The sequence below is a fragment of the Ambystoma mexicanum genome, chromosome 6q (genome assembly GCF_040938575.1).
Source record: "Ambystoma mexicanum isolate Mex_15411 chromosome 6q, UKY_AmexF1_1, whole genome shotgun sequence".
NCBI classification, from domain to species: domain Eukaryota; kingdom Metazoa; phylum Chordata; class Amphibia; order Caudata; family Ambystomatidae; genus Ambystoma; species Ambystoma mexicanum.
This window is the reverse complement of record NC_090937.1, coordinates 479,888,326-479,907,175: the sequence shown is the minus strand read 5'-3', so window position 1 is coordinate 479,907,175 and position 18,850 is coordinate 479,888,326. Positions and strand designations below refer to the sequence as shown.

Genomic DNA, 18,850 nt, shown 5'->3' with positions numbered 1-18,850 from the left:
GGCCTGTCACATTAAAGCGACCTTTTGGGTTTGGGTTTTTGTGCAGTAAGCCAAAATGAGCTATAGGCAAACACACTAGGAAAAGGACAGCACTATGACTCCTGGGGTCACAGATGCCTCTCTTTAGCGGTTGGACCCCATCTGTGCCTCTTGCCCAGTAGCTCTAACCAGTTATAAGGTTGTGTCTTGAGGTGAAAGGTGGAAATCTAGGCCCCTTTTCATCACTTTTCCAGGACACTGTGCAGTGTAAATTCTGCTCATTCACTTCCCCATGTGTGATTTACGCCTCTATGTATAGTATAATTTAGAAAATACAGGTGCTTGTAATGGGAGGCCTAAAATGAGCCATGCTCAGATCCCAATGCACGAGACGCAGCAGTGTATTTTTGCTGGGCAAAGTCCTGGCAAAGTCACATTTTTGCCGTGCTAAGTCCAGACAAAGTCATTTTGTAGTGCAAAAAATGACAATGCTTTGACTTTGCCAAGACTTTGCCCAGCAAAAGTACACTTTTCACAGTTCCATGAATCAGGGTTTGTGTTGGCAGTGCAAAGTCACTTTGAACCGGGCAAATATTCCGTGAATCAGGCCCTTCATTTTTCCAGATTCCAGGAAATGTACAATCTTTGTTCAAATTCATTTCTGTGCGATTGTAACACCAGTATAACAAGCAATAATTGCTAAATACTTCTTGTTATTCTAATATTATTATTATACACTTGCTAGACATGATGGGTGTTAAGGGGCCTTCAACAGCAAGCCAACTGAGGGGGCGTGCCTAATAAAGTAGAAGAGACAGGCGTAGGCACAGCGTGCATTTCAGGATACGCCCTATCTTTAACCTACCCAATCAGAGACTGTCAACTCCATGCTCCCAACCACAATCAACCGCGGTTGCGCTCTTTCTTTTTCACACTCTGCTATGGTGCGAGGTGTGCCTCCTTAGGCAATCTTGTCCTTATGCATGGATCCGCGTGTGGTGTGTGATGGCCGGAACCACCCTGCGTTGATTTAAATATATTGGTTAAAGGTTTGAAATTAAATTACATTGCTGTATTGAACTGTACGTCAGACAGTGGTCGAAGTGTACGAAAAGAAGTAGTGGAGCTATATTCTCTGCTGGTCTGCCCCATTCCTCACAAACTCCATCACTGCCCCCCCTCCCACACACAATCCAAACCCCCCAAAGAAACACACCTGCTATTTATGGAAATGTGCAGTGCAGTGCACTGAAGTGCAAGCTTCAGCTTCTTCCTACCCTTTTATTTTAAAACTAAACAATTCCGAACAGTTATTTTTAAAATAAAAGTATACGAACAGTGAAACGTAAAAATAAAAAAAAGTATGGGAGCAGCGCTCCCGCCCACTCCGACCTCTGACATCAGAAGGTTGTTGAGAAGGAGCCCGTGAATCAGGGCTCTGTGAAAACGTCCAGAAATGGAATGGGGTTATTAATAAAGAACACACAGGCACGCCGAGGCAAACACCGCCATGCGGAAACTATGAGAGCAGTGTATCAAATCAAACTGCATATGAGGAATCCCACAGTCTATGTGGCAGGTGGGAAGAGGCACTGGGCTGTAGTGGAAACAGTGGTGTGAGATCTGGAGACGGGTTAGTAATATGCATGGCTGGCCCTAGCTATGGGTAGTCTGCCATCGCCCTGCGCTCATCCTAATGTAGGGCCTGATCGTGGAATTGTTTGCACAGTGCAAAGTGACTTTTCACTGATGCAAAGTGACTTTGCACTGCCAACAAACACCATAAAGGCTTCACTGCTTCCATTCACGAAGCTATGTTACTGCCTGTGCCAGAGAGGCAATGCTGTCACTTCTCAACGCCTTGGGGCACTTTGGTGACAAATACCCCTCTCACCACCACAGCACCCAGGCAGATGCAGCACAGCAGGTCCCATTGTGGCCTCACTAATGCTGCACTACTTACCTCTCTCTGCTTTGATAGAGGGTGCAAGAGGAAGCTATCTAAAAAGTGAGGGTTCATTTAACAAGAACTGCAAAAGTGGCTTCTTTACTCGCAGAGCAAAAGCAAAGCTCGAATCAGCCACCCACATCTTCAGTATGTTACAAACTCGTTTAAGCTGCCTCCCGCATTGTTATTCCTTCTTATTTATCACACTAAACATGTCACATGTTCCTGCCATGATATATGAAGCATGCCATTGTCAAACAATTAAAAACAGCCAGGTTACCGCCTTCTCATGCATGATCATTTGCTGTGAGGCTTTAAAGATTGGATGCACGTTTACAAAACCCCAGCATTATTTTTTGTCTTCCGCTGAATTGTATTCCAGTATTTCTAGACTTCTTTCCAGGAGGGGGAAAACACTACAATCATACATTTTTTTTCTTAACATATTTCTATGAGGATTTCTATTTTTTGTCTCAGTACTTTTTTAATGATTTGTGTACTCTTCGTACTTTTCAAGGCACCCTTGTAAAACAGAGTATTGTTGAAAGGCAAACATTGGGGGCGAGGGGGGTTGGGAAAATGAGGAGCGGGCAATTGAGTTGTGATGATTCACCAGCAATGTGGGGGTCTGTAGACTGAAGAGCGTCTTTTCCAGGACCAGGCCCTGTGCTGGTTCGATCACTCTATGGGGGCTTATTCACAAAGCTTTTGTCAATGGGATTGCTCCATCATAAAAATGCTAATGCGAAGAAGGCCCTATAAGGCAATCCTGCAGGAGAGGCACATTGCCCTGCCTGTCCCAGGCCCAAGCCTTGCACTGGCCTGCTTGTAAACTGTGGTCACAGCACGAGGCATTTGTTAGGTATGTAACTCACCTTTTAAAGTAGTAGTGGTCTATTGTACTTTTTTCCAGAAGATGCGTTTGCAGAGATGAAGGAACGAAACAGAGGAGCCACTCTGGGCAATCATACTCACGGGCATAGGACATGGGGGAGACAGGGGGGACAAATCCCCCACAAAATTATAAGTGGGGGGATGTAATGTCATTTGTCCCCCCAGAATATGTGTTTGGTGTGTCGTGCAGGGACCTGTTTTTGAAGTGGGGGGAGGGCTGCTTACTATGTAAGCAGGCCCTCTCCCCTCTGGCCCCCAAAGCATGGGGGCAATACCCTGGGGGCAGATGGGTGATCATCTGCACCCAGGGAAGGGGGGCTAACAAAAAAAAAGTTTTTTTTTTTTTTAAAAACGTAGTTTTGGGTGGGGTGGGTGCAGGTGGGATCACTAGGAACCAGGGATTTTTGCAAGGGGGTGGCCCTCTCCCCCACCCTAAGTGGATAGGGGGCACCTTATGTAGCCCTCCCTGAGGACAGATTTCTGCCCCTAGGAAGGGGTACATGAGATGCCCTCCATCCATTTGGGGTGGGGGGAGAAGCCACTGCAAATATTGGCAGAGCCACCCCTCCCAAGTCTGGGGCAGCACATTTAGTCCCCCCCCCCCGGGGCAGATGGCCACACACATGTGTCCATCTGCCCCTAGGGAAGGGAAAAACATATATATATATATATATATTATAACTTGTTTTGTGTGGGGGGGCACTAGACCACCAGGATTTTTTTGTGTTTGAAAGGGGGGTGGCACTCCCCCCCACCCTAGGTGGATGGGGGGCACCTTATGTAGCCCTCCCTGTGGCAGATTTCTGCCCCTAGGAAGTGGTACTTGAGATGCTCTCATCCATTTGGGGTGGGGGAAGAGGCCACTGCAAATATTGGCAGAGCCACCCCACCCCCCAAGCCTGGGGCAGTACGTTTTGCCACACCGCTGGGGGCAGACGGTCGCACACATGTGCCCATCTGCCCCTAGGGAAGGGCAAAACAAAATTATATATATTATAACTGGTTTTGGGTGGGGGTGGGGGGCCGACTCGACCACCTGGATTTTTTGTGTTTGAAAGGGGGGTGGCCCTCTCCCCCACCCTAAGTGGATGGGGGCACCTTATGTAGCCTTCCCTGGGGGCAGATTTCTGCCCCTATGAAGGGGTACATGAGATGCCCCCATCCATTTGGGGTGGGGGGGCATTGCAAATATTGGCAGAGCCACCCCCCAAGCCTGGGGCAGTATGTTTTGCCCCCTTGCTCCCCCCAGGGGCAGATGGCCACACACATGTGCCCAACTGCCCCTAGGAAAGGGGCAAAACAAAAATTTAACAAATTATAACTTGTTTTAGGTGGGTGTGGGGGGCCACTGAACCACCATGGATATTTTTAGTGGAAAAGGGGGTGACCCTCTGCCCCCACCACAAATGGATGGGGAGTCTCTCATGTAGCCCTCCCTGGGGCAGATTGTTAGCACAATCTGCCCCTAGGAAAGAAGCAAAACAAAAAAAAAAATAATAAAATGATAACTTGTTTTGGGTGGGTGTGGGGGTCACTAAAGCACCATGGAAGTTTTTTTGGAAAGGGGGGTGCCGACGGGTGTCTTCTTTTCGGAAATGCATGGGGTTCTCTGTTTTCCTTGGTGGCTTCGAAACCCTAGGCCCAAATATGTAGGTTGCCCACATGAGCAAAATCTGCTTTGCCGAAAGGCTTGGGGTTATCAGTGGGTTAGCCTTTTTCCCTTTGCGCCGAGGTAGGTGCATCCATACATGTGAGGTACCGTTTTTGTCGGGACACCTGTGGGAAGGTGGGAAGGTAGTACATCTATTGTTGGCGGCGTGTTTCGGTGGGTGGGCAGAGGGAAATGTCTCTGAAAGTTGGTGGAAAAAAACACAATTTTCAGATATTTCACTCTGGCCACCCACTGAAACACGCCGCCAACAACACATGTCCTATCATCGTGCGTTCCCACAGGTGTCCCGACAAAAACTGTACCTCACATGTGTGGGTGCACCTACCTGGGCGCAAAGGGAAACGGCTAACCCGCTGGTAACCCCGAGCCTTTCGGCAGAGCAGATTTTGCTCATGTGGACAACATACAGATTTGGGCCTAGGGTGTCAAAGCCACCAATGAAAACAGGGAACCCCATGCATTTCCAAAAAGAAGACACCCGTGGGAATCCACAGAGGTCTGACTTGTGCGAATCGCCCCTGAATTTATTACCCACAATCCCAGACAAAGTCAAAATTGTGTTTTTTCTACCAAATTTCAGTCTTTGTCAGGGATTGTGGGTCATAAATGATGGGGCGATTCGTTCAAGTCAGACCTCTGTGCATTCCCAGGGGTGTCTTCTTTTCAGAAATGCATGGGGTTCCCTGATTTTCTTCGTGGCTTTGACACCCTAGGCCCAAATCTGTAGGTTGTCCACATGAGCAAAATTCCTGAAAATCTGCTGTGCGAAAAGACTTGGGGTTACCAGTGTTTTAGGCTTTTCCCTTTGCACTCAAGTAGGTGCACCCACACATGTGAGGTACCGTTTTCATCTGGAAACCTGTTGGAACGCAGGAAGGTAGGCCATGTGTTGTTGGCTGCGTGTTTTGGTGGGTGACCAGAGTGGAACTATGGAATCTTTGCCTACATAGTTGTTGCCTGACCTGCGCAAATCACCCCTTCCTAAACTTGGAATATTGTCTTCTTTTCAGAAATGTATTTATCAAAATATGTTATTTTGGTTTCCACTCAATCTATTCTTGAAAGCCTGGAAAATGACAAATCCAGCAGCACAGCAAACCATTTGTTCCTAGCTCTTACAAGGAAAACACCACAGGCTTCTTTGTACAACATTTTATTGGCATTTTCTGAAAAAAAAACAAATGTTCTCCTTTTTGGTTATTTTCTCTTACCCACCTACAGCAAACTAGGATTCCTGAGTGGCGTTACGGCTGCCTACATGTGGGGGAAAAAAGGGGCCAACTTTGGCCGAGATATCTCATGCAACAAAGAAGTTACAAGGGATTGAATGGCGACACACCAAAATCACCAAAAAAAGCCTTGGCACTAGGGGGAAATACCCATGGCAGTTAAGGGGTTAAGACGGTAAAGCCCCAGAGGAGATATCATTTTTAAGGTAGGTCAGTTAGTTAAGGCTCCAAATGCAGATTGTGCAAAGGAATATGGAACACCTGTGTTCAGCACCTGGGTTAATCTTCCGGTAGGATAATAGTCAGAGTGAATGCATTCAGCTTCCGATGCAACACAGCATTTTCCAGGTCAATTGGTTCAGAATAAGCGGTGGAAAACACTATTACTGTCACTTTTTCTAATTGGCCAGATTTTTGTGCATTTTCTGAGTGGAGTTCGGGAGCCGAGTGGACACAACAGGGCCCCCTGTATTTCCTGCTCCACCAGACAAATGCGGCCTTACTACCAGCATGGATTCTCATGCTGGAAATAATGAAAGGAAATCCTTTGGGATCTGCTTGGAAATGAAACCTGGTAAAAGCAGGCAGAGTCCAGAGGAAGCCATTGTCAATTCCGCCAGCAATCGCTAATTGTGCGAGGTATTTACACTCTTCCAAAGTGGAAAAGCAATGTGATTACACCTGCCTTTTACACTAAAACCTTCCATTTTGTGGCGGAAAGTAAAAACGTGCACCAATGGAAGTGGTCCACTCCATGCAGTTTACTTTGCGCCTTGATACTTGGGGGTTTTGCGTGATGCTACACATGTAATAAATAAATAAATACATTTAACATGAGTGACCATGGCATGTTGCTGGTAAGAGGGTGTCCTGTGCTTCTTGAGTGCGTTGGCAAATGTCGTTAATTGCCATCTCGCGTTAAGCAGCTGCTTAAACCCATCAGTGTGGATTGCGCAATAGTAAGTCGACAGAGGTATTTCAAATGGCCAATTTCTCTCTTTGGGTGACATTGTCAAAGTGGGAGAATGTTGCCCAGCATGTGCTACTTTCTCTGCGGAGTGATTTGTGCCCACCCCAAGGAAGAAGTGTGAAAAACCCACAAGGGCACTGTGCCCTGCTCTTTCTGTGTGTGTCTTCCCCACAGGGCGACAGATGCTGACTCGGACATGGGTAAGTCTCAGGTGGCAAGCCTGTGCCCTAGTTGATGTGGCAAAGGATTCCAGACTTCTAAGGCTGATAACATTAGTAGCATTGAGTTGCATGCCACCTGAAAGATATGTGTGATAAAGTTGCAAATCACCGCTGTTAGTGGGCTAAAGCAGGAGGCAATGTCTGTCCACCCTCAAAGGGTACGTACAACCAAAAATAATAGGCCCCTCCCCCCATTTTGGCTGTAAGGGCCAGGCTCCAAACCAGGGCAAGAATGCCCTCCAATCATCCATGCCCATGAGTACGGTACCCCTCGTGCTCCAGGAACTCTGTTGAGCAACCTGTGTGCTTTCCAGGTGATACTAACGTTATTTAAAGCCAGAAGTCTAAAAGGTAATTGCTTAATTGCAGCTGGAAATTAGCTCCTGGCGTGATTAAACTGTCTTAACCAAGTGTGACATCATCCCCTTCATATATAAGCAATATGTGTGTTCTCGTGTTTCTTCATCCACTGAATTACTGTTAGAAACAAAGGCAAGAGTTGTGTCTCTTGTGTAGGCATTAGGAAGACAGTTGCCAGCCTCTGGCATAATATGCCCATGTTTTTTCCAATATTGGCTAGCTGTTGCCCTCTTATGACCAGGTAGAACCATCATGGCAGTGACTGGCAAATGCCTTTTCCCTGCAGGCAGAAAAGCAGAAATAAAAGGCCAATTCATGACACAGAACAAATAGAAGTTAAGAAAGACTGCAGCTGCCATTGCTGTGTTAGGGAGAATATGTTGAGTGTTCAAGCAAGGAGGTATGTATTAAACAAGCAAGCAGTGAGACAAGGGAGAGAAAATGAAAGGCCAGAGGGGCTCTTTGAATAATGTAACAGGGCAGAGGACCCATGCTCTGCCGTCCTAGTAACATATGAGAGAATCAAATAGATCAGGCTTTGCAGCAAATGTTAAACGAGAAAGGAACAGAGTCCAGCTCTGCATTCAGAATAACAAAGGCAAAGAAAGGCTAGGCTCTGAAGCCAGCATGAGATGGAATAAGAGGGACCAGACTCATCGTGAGAGGCTGGCCCGGCCCTCGCAGGGGTGGTAGAGGGGCAGACCACATAGCGTGCTGACCCTCTGGCCCCCCTGGGTCCACATACACCCCACCTACTAGGCATCCCCTGGGTCCGACACATCCGGCCGTGGACCTGGGGAGTGCTTATTTTTTCTTGACCCATCTGTCAATATTGACAGATGGGTGCTATACAAGACCACTTACATTACATGACATCAATAGATAAGCCAACATGTTTGCCTTTGATGGTACTTGTTTTTAACATGTGCAAGGGCACACATCTGCCTTATTCTAATTACAACAGGAACTCATTTGCATGCACAATTGAGGCATTACATCTCAGAAGACTGCTTAAAGATTACACTGGTGGGCCCTATCCTATACAATACACACTTTGAGATTTCCACATTACAGAATGAGCTAGAAACCAAGGAATAGACATTTCCCAAGCACTGCCATAATGCACATGGCCGTGACATGGCAACAGCGGGGAAAATGGTGCAAGTACCCAATCATATGCGGGCAGTACCTCATAAATGCCTATCTATAACCTACACCAAAACTTCAAAGGCTCCCCTCCAATATAGAAGTCTCATACTATGATGTACTTTTCTGTGAGATCACCATGTCTTTAAGTGGGCCGGGGCCAGCCGGGCCGAAGCCCCGGCAGGCTCTGAAATCTGGTTTTGAGGCGGGGCTCTGCCGCAGCTCACTAATCTCCCCTTGCAGCCCCGGCCACATCATGACAAGGTTTTTTTCCTAAAGCCTGAAGCTCTCGCTCATGTGCGAGAGCTACAGGCTTCAGACAAAAATGCCTTTCATCCATAATGGAGGCACCACATCTGTGAGGCATCCCTTCAAGCCAGAGATGCCTGTGGGCAGCACCACCATTATGACGAGAAACGTGAGGCAGCTGGAAGCAGAGGCCTTGTTTTCTAAATCATGAAGCTCCCGTGCATTCACAGGAGTTTCAGTCTTTAGGAAAAAGGCCTCAGCTTCCAGCAGCCTCAACGTTTATGCCTTAATAGTGATGCTGCCCCTCCGAAGCTGGGCAGGGGCAGCGCCACCATTAAGGGTGAATAGGCGAGGTGCTGTCTACTGCCAGGCAAGCCTATAGAAAATTAATGCAGAGATCAGCACCATCTTCCTCACTGGGGAGATGGTGCTGATGTTTACAAAAGGCTGCCTGGCAGGGTGCCTGTAGCCCATTGAGCAGGGGCCCGTCAAGGGGCGTGGCCCAGTTAGCAAACTCATTTCTAGACAAAGCTGAAGCACATGAGTGGATCTCTGTAAAACCAAATCTTTTTTGAGTAAACACCATCCTGTAATGCCAGTAATGTACATACTACCTAAAGTGCATACGAGCCTCTTAGATCCACCTGGAAGGCCAATTATATCTGTGTCTGACAGTCTTCTTGAACTATTAGCTCAATATATAGACAGGGCTATTCAGCCTTTAGTACAAGGTACAACAACATATTTGAAAGATACTATTGACTTTTTGTTGAAGATCAAAGATCTTGATTTTGAGGAGACTACAGACACCATGTTCACTATGGATGTCTGTAGCCTGTACATGAACATTACACATGAAGCAGGCTTAGAGGCAATGGAGTGGTTGTTACTATCTTCACATAATTGTAGCGCTAACAAGATGTGTATTTTAAGTCTCCTAAAAATAGTCCTGAACAATATTTGTTTCCGATTTGAAGACCGGTATTTTATTCACATATCTGGCATGTCCATGGGTGCCGCCATGGCTCCAGGATATGCCATCACTTACATGGCATATTTAGAACAAACATTAGTGTTAAACAAAACGGAATTTCAGGAACATTTGAGATGTTCTTTCCGATACATTGATGACATATTTGGGATATGGAGAGGCACTGAGCAGAGCTTGCTGGAATTTCTCGCATACATGAACCAACTGGCACCTAGAATTCAATTTACTACGCTGACCAATTGGAGTCGGATTCAGTTTATGGACGTAAAAGTTAATACCAAAGGAAATCGATTTCACAGCACTATATACACTAAAACTACTGATGGAAATAATATTTTGATGGCATCCAGCTTTCACCCGCGGACTACCATACAAAGTGTACCTTTTAGTCAATTTTTACGTTACAGAAGAACCATCTCTGAACCACCAGAATTTGAAAAACAATCTAACGTCTTGAAAGACAAATTCTTGAAAAGAGGATATTCACAGGAACAACTGACCAAGGCATTATCTAAAGCCTCGGCAATTCCCAGATCACAAACATTGGAACCATCGAAGAAAGTAGACACAGATTCAATGGTCAATGTTACCACTTTTTCAGAACAAAGTTACACAATTTAAAAAATAATTTTAAAAAACTGGGAAATGCTCAAAAAGGATACAATTTTGGCTCAGTTATTTACAAATGATCCAATATTTGCTTACAGAAAAAGTTAATTTATTAAAGGCTTTCTAGTGAGAGCAGATTACTATCAAACCCCCAATGAACAAACTATGTTTATAGGTACATTACCTTGTAATAATTGTCAACACTGTAATATTGTGATTAAGGGCTCTAGTATCAACCATCCCTATGCAGGCAAAAGAATATTACTTAAACACACAAGTACAACACACAAGTACTTGTGACACAAGCAATGTCATTTATGGGATCAGATGTCCCTGTGGCATATTTTATGTCCCATTCGTCATCTCAGACAACACCCATCGGCAGACCACGTGCACTTTTCTGTCCCGATGCGCATGCGTCCACTCCAAGAGACTCGTGCTGGATTCTCCACTCATACAAACAAGGCTTTCTATGTAACCTACAGCCGGCCATTTTCTCTCGAGCCGTTGTTGACAAAACCAGCTCTCCAGTAACATAACGGACGAACGCACACCCGAAAATGACTTGGTGCCTATCATACTAAACCGCAGGTTGTTTTGCCCATACCTGACGATATTGGATAATTGTGACGATAAGCGTATGAGCAATCACCACACTATCTGGTCCTCAACAGACCTACATGCGTGATCACTACCAGCATTTTCAGGTTTTTCCGCATATTTACAACCCGATGCTCTTCAATCCAGACTGTGGCAATTTTTCCCGCAAGCGCACCCAAACCATATAGGTATGTTGCCCTGACTAGAACGCGACCAACCAACTCTTCACTTATTTCTATATCTTCTATGACGCCAAGTCCTGATGATGGTTCGGCACTATTCTGTGAACCAAGACATCCGTCATTCACTCTATAGTTACACCTTTGCCCGAACTGGAAATACAGAGAAGTATCGACAAACTTTGAAATGAGCAATATACTGAATAATACATTTGTTGTTTTAAAAACTGTTAAAACAAAATGATTGCTATGTTCTATGCATTTTGTATATAGTAGCCACTATGGTTGCTTTTATAAGTTATGTGTTTGTTCCACTGTTTGCACCATGTACACCATTCTAGAATAAATTTGATTTTATTTGATGTGCCCCACTGGTATTATATATTCATGTTACACTAGACTCAAGAACTACGCCAACCACCCCCTAGCGCTACCAGGGAGAGGTAGCCTTTGACTCTTTTTCTGATACTGTCATAACCCTTTTGAGTCAGGCCCTTGTTACCAAAAAGAGGGTACCTCAGCCTCAATTATTTGTCTGTCTTTCATATTTTATGTGGGCCTTACATCTAGGAAAGTGTCTGAACACAAATCTAACATCCAAGTCTGTTCAGTACATTCACCAGTGGCACAACATTTTAAAAAAATACAGTTTACAATAGCGCTGATGAAGTTCATTATTCTGGAGCAAGTTAGATGTCCAAAAAGAGGAGGCGACATTAATGTGTTACTTAGACAGAAAGAGATTGAGTGGATTGAGAGATTGGCGTCTTTGGAACCTAAAGGAATGAATAATGATTTTGATTTAACCTGTTACATTTAAATGCTTGGTATTCTTTATTTTGTATTTTCTAATTAAGATAATTGAGTTCTTTATGGTCTTAATGATTGATTGATATCTCATATGATGTTTATCCTTCCTACATTGATGTGCTTTTTATAATAACATTTCACTATATTTTGTTGTTGGTACAATTAAGAATTGTGAGTTGTTTACAGTTTCCCAAAAACGAACACTTGTGCACTATGTGGTATACTCCTATTACACTTTTTGTAAATTGAACATTCTCTGGGAATTGAGTATATATGGCACTCTACATGAATTTTTGATTTTCTCTGCTTTCAAAGGTATACCATATAGTTTTATACCAGTTAGGAATCACTGTAAATTGCCTCTTTACTTCATCTATGTATGCTACTTTTGAGTACCTACTTGCAGTTACCATGGGTAATGCGATCACGTGATCTATTTTTACACCACGCGGTCATGTGTTCGCGCAATTTAATTATAGTCAGCACAGAGTATAAGGGAGCTGAAGTCCTTTCCGGCACCATGTGCCTCCACATGGCTGCGCTAAAGCAGTTTTTCGGTTTCTTTCACTGAATTACCTGTCCATTGTTAATATCCTTTGTTTACACTTGTACAGAGTTTTCATGAACGTCATGATCACATGATCGTAACGTGCTACAAAAGCATTCTTAACCGCGATGCGGGTGGGAGGCTTTATTTGCAGCCGTGTTCCTGTTCCCGTATCGCAGTTAAGCTGAAACTTCACGAAGGTGAGTGGAAAGTGTAGAGACTTTAGATCTTAGATTATAAAACATTTTGGTGCAGATAAAAACTGAAGCGTTACCTTTTTCGCTAAGGCTGCTTTATCTGCCTTTTAGATCTCATACTGGGGGAAATCCTTTTCAAGTATGCAATCAAGTGGACAGCATCAATAGCCAGAAAAAGTGTATGGACTTTTCTCATACATTTTTTGGAGAGTACCAAATATGACTGCTAGGAAAAGTCTAAATTAGACAAATAGAATTAGACATTGGTATTCCTTGATATGTTTTTCAGATCTGGGTGATGCTCGAAATTATATCTATTCTATTAACTCTACAAGGAGCAGAGTCGTTGTAGTCTAACAAGGTCAGTCAATTGACAACACTACCACAATATGTTCACAAGTGTCCTGTTTGAGGAATATACATTAGTCATATTGTTGTTTTATTTATTTTCTTTGACAGTTATGAACTATCAGTAACATCTCCACCTGAAGAAGGGGACAAGGAACCCCGAAACACGTAGTGTGAGACATTGACCACATCTACCATATCTACATGATTGAATGTAGTAGAAACTTAGATGGATCAATACATGAATGTTACTATAATATGTAGATAATGTTTATGCTTTTTTTTCTGAAATGTAGAATTCTTCTTCCGTATAAACTCAGCAAGGGTGTGAACATTGTTTGAACCAGTGAATAATGAAATTCACTTAGTGTTTGATTTAAGTCAACATTGAATAAGTATATGTTTAATAATATACAACTTGTTGATAAAGAATTATGTGGATTTGTTTTTGATTATATATCCTTTATATAATCTTTTTTATGTACTTTTTACAAGAAGTGTTTGGAAGAAACTATTAAAGAGGCTAACCCCTCAATGAGAGGGACTGGGTGTTTCGCCTCAGTTGTTTCTGAGGTTATTCAATTTGTATATTCTTAGCTCTTTTCTTAGTTGCAAGAGCTTTTACCTGCAGCACAAGAACTAGTTTGAATAATTTACATCAGATTACTTTCATAGGATGAACAATTACAAACCGTAGTGCACCGATATCCAGGTTTTTGAGCCCCGGCTCGTTTTGCAGTGTCACTTAAGGCACTGGTTATCACTAATGTCAGAACATATGCAACGTAGAGTGCCCCACACAGCTTTTGACGTCCAGGGTCCCCCAAATCCTGAGGAGCAGCCCTGCCAATATGACATGAACAATTAAACAATTTTCCCTAACAGTGCCCTCTGTTAGGTCAAGTCTCTAGAGATTAAACAAAACTGTGCTAACTGCCAAGCTGGGACGTCTCAAGTGCTGCTGCAAAAAGAAATTCTGGAAATAGTGGTGCATCCCTCTAATTGTATTCCTATTTGCCCTATCCTCAGACATCCTGATAACCCCAAAGCCCTATCTGTCCTCGCTTTGCAGCTAGCAGGGCTTGCGTTGTGGGTTGGTGGCCAGTATCTGTCACACCAAGGAAGTGAGCGTTGCAAAATGGGCGTCTCGTAAGGTCTAAGACCCAGTGCAATAACGCTCAGTTTATGCTACAGGTGTCAGCCATTCTTCTCTTACTCTGGCCATTGCCAGTCTGTCATGTCGCAAGTGGACAGCTGTGCACAGGCGCGCAATGAAATTAAGCTGGCCGGGCTTCAGCCCCACCCCTGCCTCCCCCCCAGAAATTTGAGCTGAGGGGTGGGGCTTTTTGTTAGCCAGAGTGGGGGAAGGGCTTTCCTAAAACCAGTGGCTTTAAAGTGTTACTGTGTTCGTGCATAAATGTTTTTGCCCAAACGCTGCAACACTTTAAAGCTGCTAGTTTCAGGAAAGGCATCCATCAGGGCACTGTCTTAAAAAATGAAATGCACGCATGAGCTCCCTCCCCACCGATGCAATCGAGCATATAACAACGTTATGTGTTCTTTCACATCCGAAGCGAGGGGGCTGATGTGCACACTTGCTTTTTGGTAGGCAGAGAGGCGAGGAAAGCCTTTTCTCAAACTAGCAGTGTGAAAGATTGTTGCATATTTGGTCATTATGTGGATATGTGTGCAAGGAGTGTGTATGTAATGTATGTATGAATGAGCGTATGATGTATGGGGGCTAGGTGCACATGTAAATGAGTGAGTGTATGGTCAATGGGATGTTTAAATGAGGGAGTGAATGTGTAATTGTGCGAGTGTGTGTGTGTGTTCACTTATGTGTAATTCTGACCAAGGAGTTGATTCTGGCGTGTGTGTGTGTGTGTGTGTGTGTGTGTGTGTGTGTATGTGTGTTCACTTATGTGTAATTCTGACCAAGGAGTTGATTCTGGCGGGTAGAGGGTAGGAGGTGGGGAGGTGTGGAGGTGTGGTGGTTGGCAGGAGAAGGACAGAGGGACAGGTGGGGAAAGGGGATAGGATATATGGGCTCCCCTGCTAGACAACCCTTGGGGTAGAACAGAGGGAGTGGAGCCTCTAAGTTTGCCACGCCCCATTTCTAAAGTAGCCCCGCCCATAACCTGTAACCCCCCTCCGCCCCCAATTATAGGTTTCGTTGCACTCCTGGCTCTGCAGCCTGACACTCATAAATAGGAATCCCTCATGGTGTCACAATATCAGTGACAGGGTCTAGTTTCTGCTGAGAAGGGCTATCCTGGCTGCCCTTTTCCCTGAAAGAATCGCTCCGGCACTTCGTGTGCAATTGAAGCCAATGTAATCGAGGAATTACGATGTGCCAGCCACTGGCTGATCACTCATCGGCCATTGCTCGCGAGGGCGGCGCTCCAGCAGTCCTTGTAGTCACAATCCTTCACTGGTAAGCCCCATGCTCAGAATGCACACATATGCACGTGCAGACATGTCATCAATGCACGTGCATATTCTCAAAGTGTCATTCCTCTGGCATGCCCAAATACTCCATGGATGTGACACGCCAAATCACTTCTTAAGTGTGTCTTGTTGAAGAACTTCTTACAGGCGCTGTGCCCAAAGACTTCGGACATGCTATTGACAACAACTTTACACGCGACCTTCCCAAAACATCATCCATGTCCATGCCCCTAGACTTCCTACGTATTCCTGACCTCAAACGTCATGCCTGTGCCATGTCCCCGAAAATTCGGAAATGTGCAATTCACCAAAACTTGTAAAAGTGCATGTCAAAACAGTTAATGCATGTGCCAAACAATCGTGCATTGTATTATACAAAAACAAATGCAGACAATGTTTCCCAAAATTCTCGTGACTCCCCTCCCAAAAGCAGCACACATGAGTCATGTCCCCACACATGTAAATATTCCACATTACATGTCATGGGTGTGCGATAGCCAGTAAGAACCCCGCGTCAATCCAACGCAAGCGCCATTACCACACACTTCCTATAAGTGACTGTAATACATCTCCAAGCCCTAACGTATGCCCCCCCATAAAGACGTATGAGTCCCAACAATACATATCCTAAATAACACTTCATACATGTTATATTCTACAGCACTTTATAAATGCCCCCTCCCCAGCGTATCACAAACATGCCCTTTCTGTTAGTCATATAATTGACATTACCCGTGCATGCCAGTCCTTAAAACAGAATACATGTGTGCACCTACCCAAAACTTCATACATGTGTCCGCTTTCCTAAACTTTATAGGGGTGCCCCTCCCAGGCCCCTCATGCAGCTTCCCCTTCCAGCTTTTCATACATGTGGCCCTCTATAACATGAATATGTATTTATCCCCAGCAGTTCACAGATGTGCCCCTCCCAACTCTTCATGCGTGTGCCCCTCTATAACACGTCATACACGTGTCTTTCGCCCAACATTTCATGCTCAGGACCATTAAAAGAGCATGTCCTTCCACAACACTTTATAAATGTGTCTCACCGAACATTCTTCATACACATGTCGCCAACATTTCTTAAATGTCCCCCAAACAAAGCATGTGTGTGCCCCTCTACAATATTGCATACATGTGCCCCTTCCTCACCAGTCATGTATGCACCTTCCCAATGCTCACACATATACCTCTCGCCAAGACCACATGCATGAACTTGTTTCCAAAACGTCATACGTGTGCCCCAAAACTGAACCGATATGCCTCTCTACAATACGTCACACATGTGCCCATTTCTAACACTTCACGCGTGTGCCCGTCCCTAACTCCCATACGCATGGCTACGGGCAACTGTTTGTACATGCGTACATGCCAAGTAGTCAACGCATTTGCCTCCCAGCACTTCACTCATATGCCCAACCCCTGCGACATGTTACACCCTCTTCCCAACTGTGTTCGCATGTGGTATTACACGACACTCCCTCCGAGTGGGGCCCCTACATGTGCCCCTTCCAAGCCAACCACGGCTCCGGTTTGCCTCACCTGTCCACGGCGATGGCTATCATGGAGTAGATGCTGGCGAAGACCGCGGTGATGGGGAAGAAGTTGTGGAAGCGGCAGTACGCCTCCCCGAAGTACCACTCACTGTGCAAAGCGTAGATAAAGTTGATCAGCGTGTTGAAGGCAGCCATCGAGGCATCCGAGAAGGCCAGGCTGACCAGGAAGTAGTTGGTGACTGTGCGCATCCGCTTGTGTGCCAAGATGATCCAGATCACCACCAGGTTACCCAGCACGGCCACGGCCACCATGGAGCCATAGGCCAGGGACCAGAGAGCAATGCGCCAAGACGGCTGCACAAACTGGTTGGCCAGAGGGGCAAATGGGCGAGAGGCGTTACCCTGAGGGGCCGAAGAGGTGTTCCCCACCCAAGGGAAACCCAGACCCTCCTCAAGGGAGAAGAGCGTGCTATTCCCATCCATGGTTCCATTGGGAGGGTGGGAAGTCATCGCTGCTCCCTTCCTCGGGTAGTGCAAATATGTGTCGAGGATCACACCTAGCAGGAAGGAAGAGGCTGTCACTGTTGCCGTGAAAGGTGGACAATTCCCGCAGCTGGGCTGTTTTAATGCTGCGTGCTTGGAGACAGAATGTGTACTGTTGCTGCTATCCAAGTTGTGGTGTTTCCTTGTGAGCTTGCACAGTTAAGGAATTACATGTTCTTTTCGGAGACGGTGCGGTACTTGCCGGTGGTTCGGGTTCTCCACCCTATGTAGAGCGCCACCGCGTGGCGAGTGTGTAGACGTTCCTCTGCAGACGGGCACAAGGTGATTACAGCGCAGTTCCTCGTTAAAATCCGCTCCTTATAGCACCGCGCTGAAATGTCCGTGTGACGTCACGAAGGGATTGGAGAGGCACTGTATTGGCTGGCGCTGCCTCCCCGTATGCCAAGCACCTGCCCGGACAGATACTGCTCATTACTGAGGTAAGTAGCGTGCAGCTGCCGGCACCTTCTCAACTGCTGCCGCTCCTAACGCGGACGCTTCCTGTATTCAACGCCGCCGCAGAAAACATGGATGGAAGCGCCGGGCGCACTTCAGTCGGAGGCGTGCGACGTTCGGCTTTACACAATTCAACCGAAGTCTGGAAAAACGGGCGCATAATGTCGCTACATTGCTATAGGCACATTGTATTTTGGGCAGTACAACGACTTGTCATATGTTTAGCGTGTATGTGTGGATACGCATCCTTCTTGTGTCTTCCACGGAACGGACACGGAACACGTTTCAATGTAAGATAACATTGCTTCCTGTGTTCCCGTTGATTGCACTGCAAGCACACAGTACACATTGTGCGGATACTTTGTGAATATGCAATGCCAACGACCCGTTCTCTCTGTAATGCACGTTGCCACCCCCTGCCTTGCTGCATTCGCGGTTGCCACGGGCTAACAGTAAGCTAGCAAATCGCAGCTCATTTTAAAGCGGCTTTAGAAGTTATGCCTGTATTTTCTGCTACTCTTTCGCAGCACTGCATGTCCTGCTGGTGGTGTGTACATGTGCCCACGAAGTTAGAGTTTATGTTTTGCAATCGGACTTGCCTCCGGTTCCCTCTACATGGGAGTTCGAGAGGGTGTAGTGGATGTCATCGGGCCTCATTACGACCCAGGCGGACTTCGCGGTGCTAAATGCACCGCGAAGCATGGCGGAAAGCCGCCGATAGCGCCATGGGGGTTGGCGGATTTACCGCCCCATTCCGACCTCGGCGGAGCGGTAAATCCCCAATCCCCATTCTGCCCTTCCCCATTCCCATTTTTGCCCCATAGGGTATAATGGGAGTGGGGAAGGAGTTAATTACGCCACCGTAAAATACGGTGGCGTAATTAACAACGAGGTCCCGTAGCGCCATGGTTTTCTCCGCCTGGTAAAACCAGGCGGAAAAGGCCGCCATGGCGCTACG

At 45.8% G+C, this 18,850-nt stretch overlaps 1 protein-coding gene across 1 annotated transcript in view; it reads right to left on the bottom strand.

The window, feature by feature from the left end:
* TACR3 (tachykinin receptor 3) overlaps positions 1 to 17,634 on the bottom strand; it is a 1,544,685-nt gene extending 1,527,051 nt beyond the window's left edge. Inside the window, exon 1 of the mRNA XM_069630967.1 lies at positions 16,940 to 17,634. Within this exon, the coding sequence (XP_069487068.1) occupies positions 16,940 to 17,403 (464 nt within the window). The 5' untranslated portion in view covers positions 17,404 to 17,634. The remainder of the gene's footprint in view (positions 1 to 16,939) is intronic.
* Between the last annotated feature and the right edge of the window lie 1,216 nt (positions 17,635 to 18,850).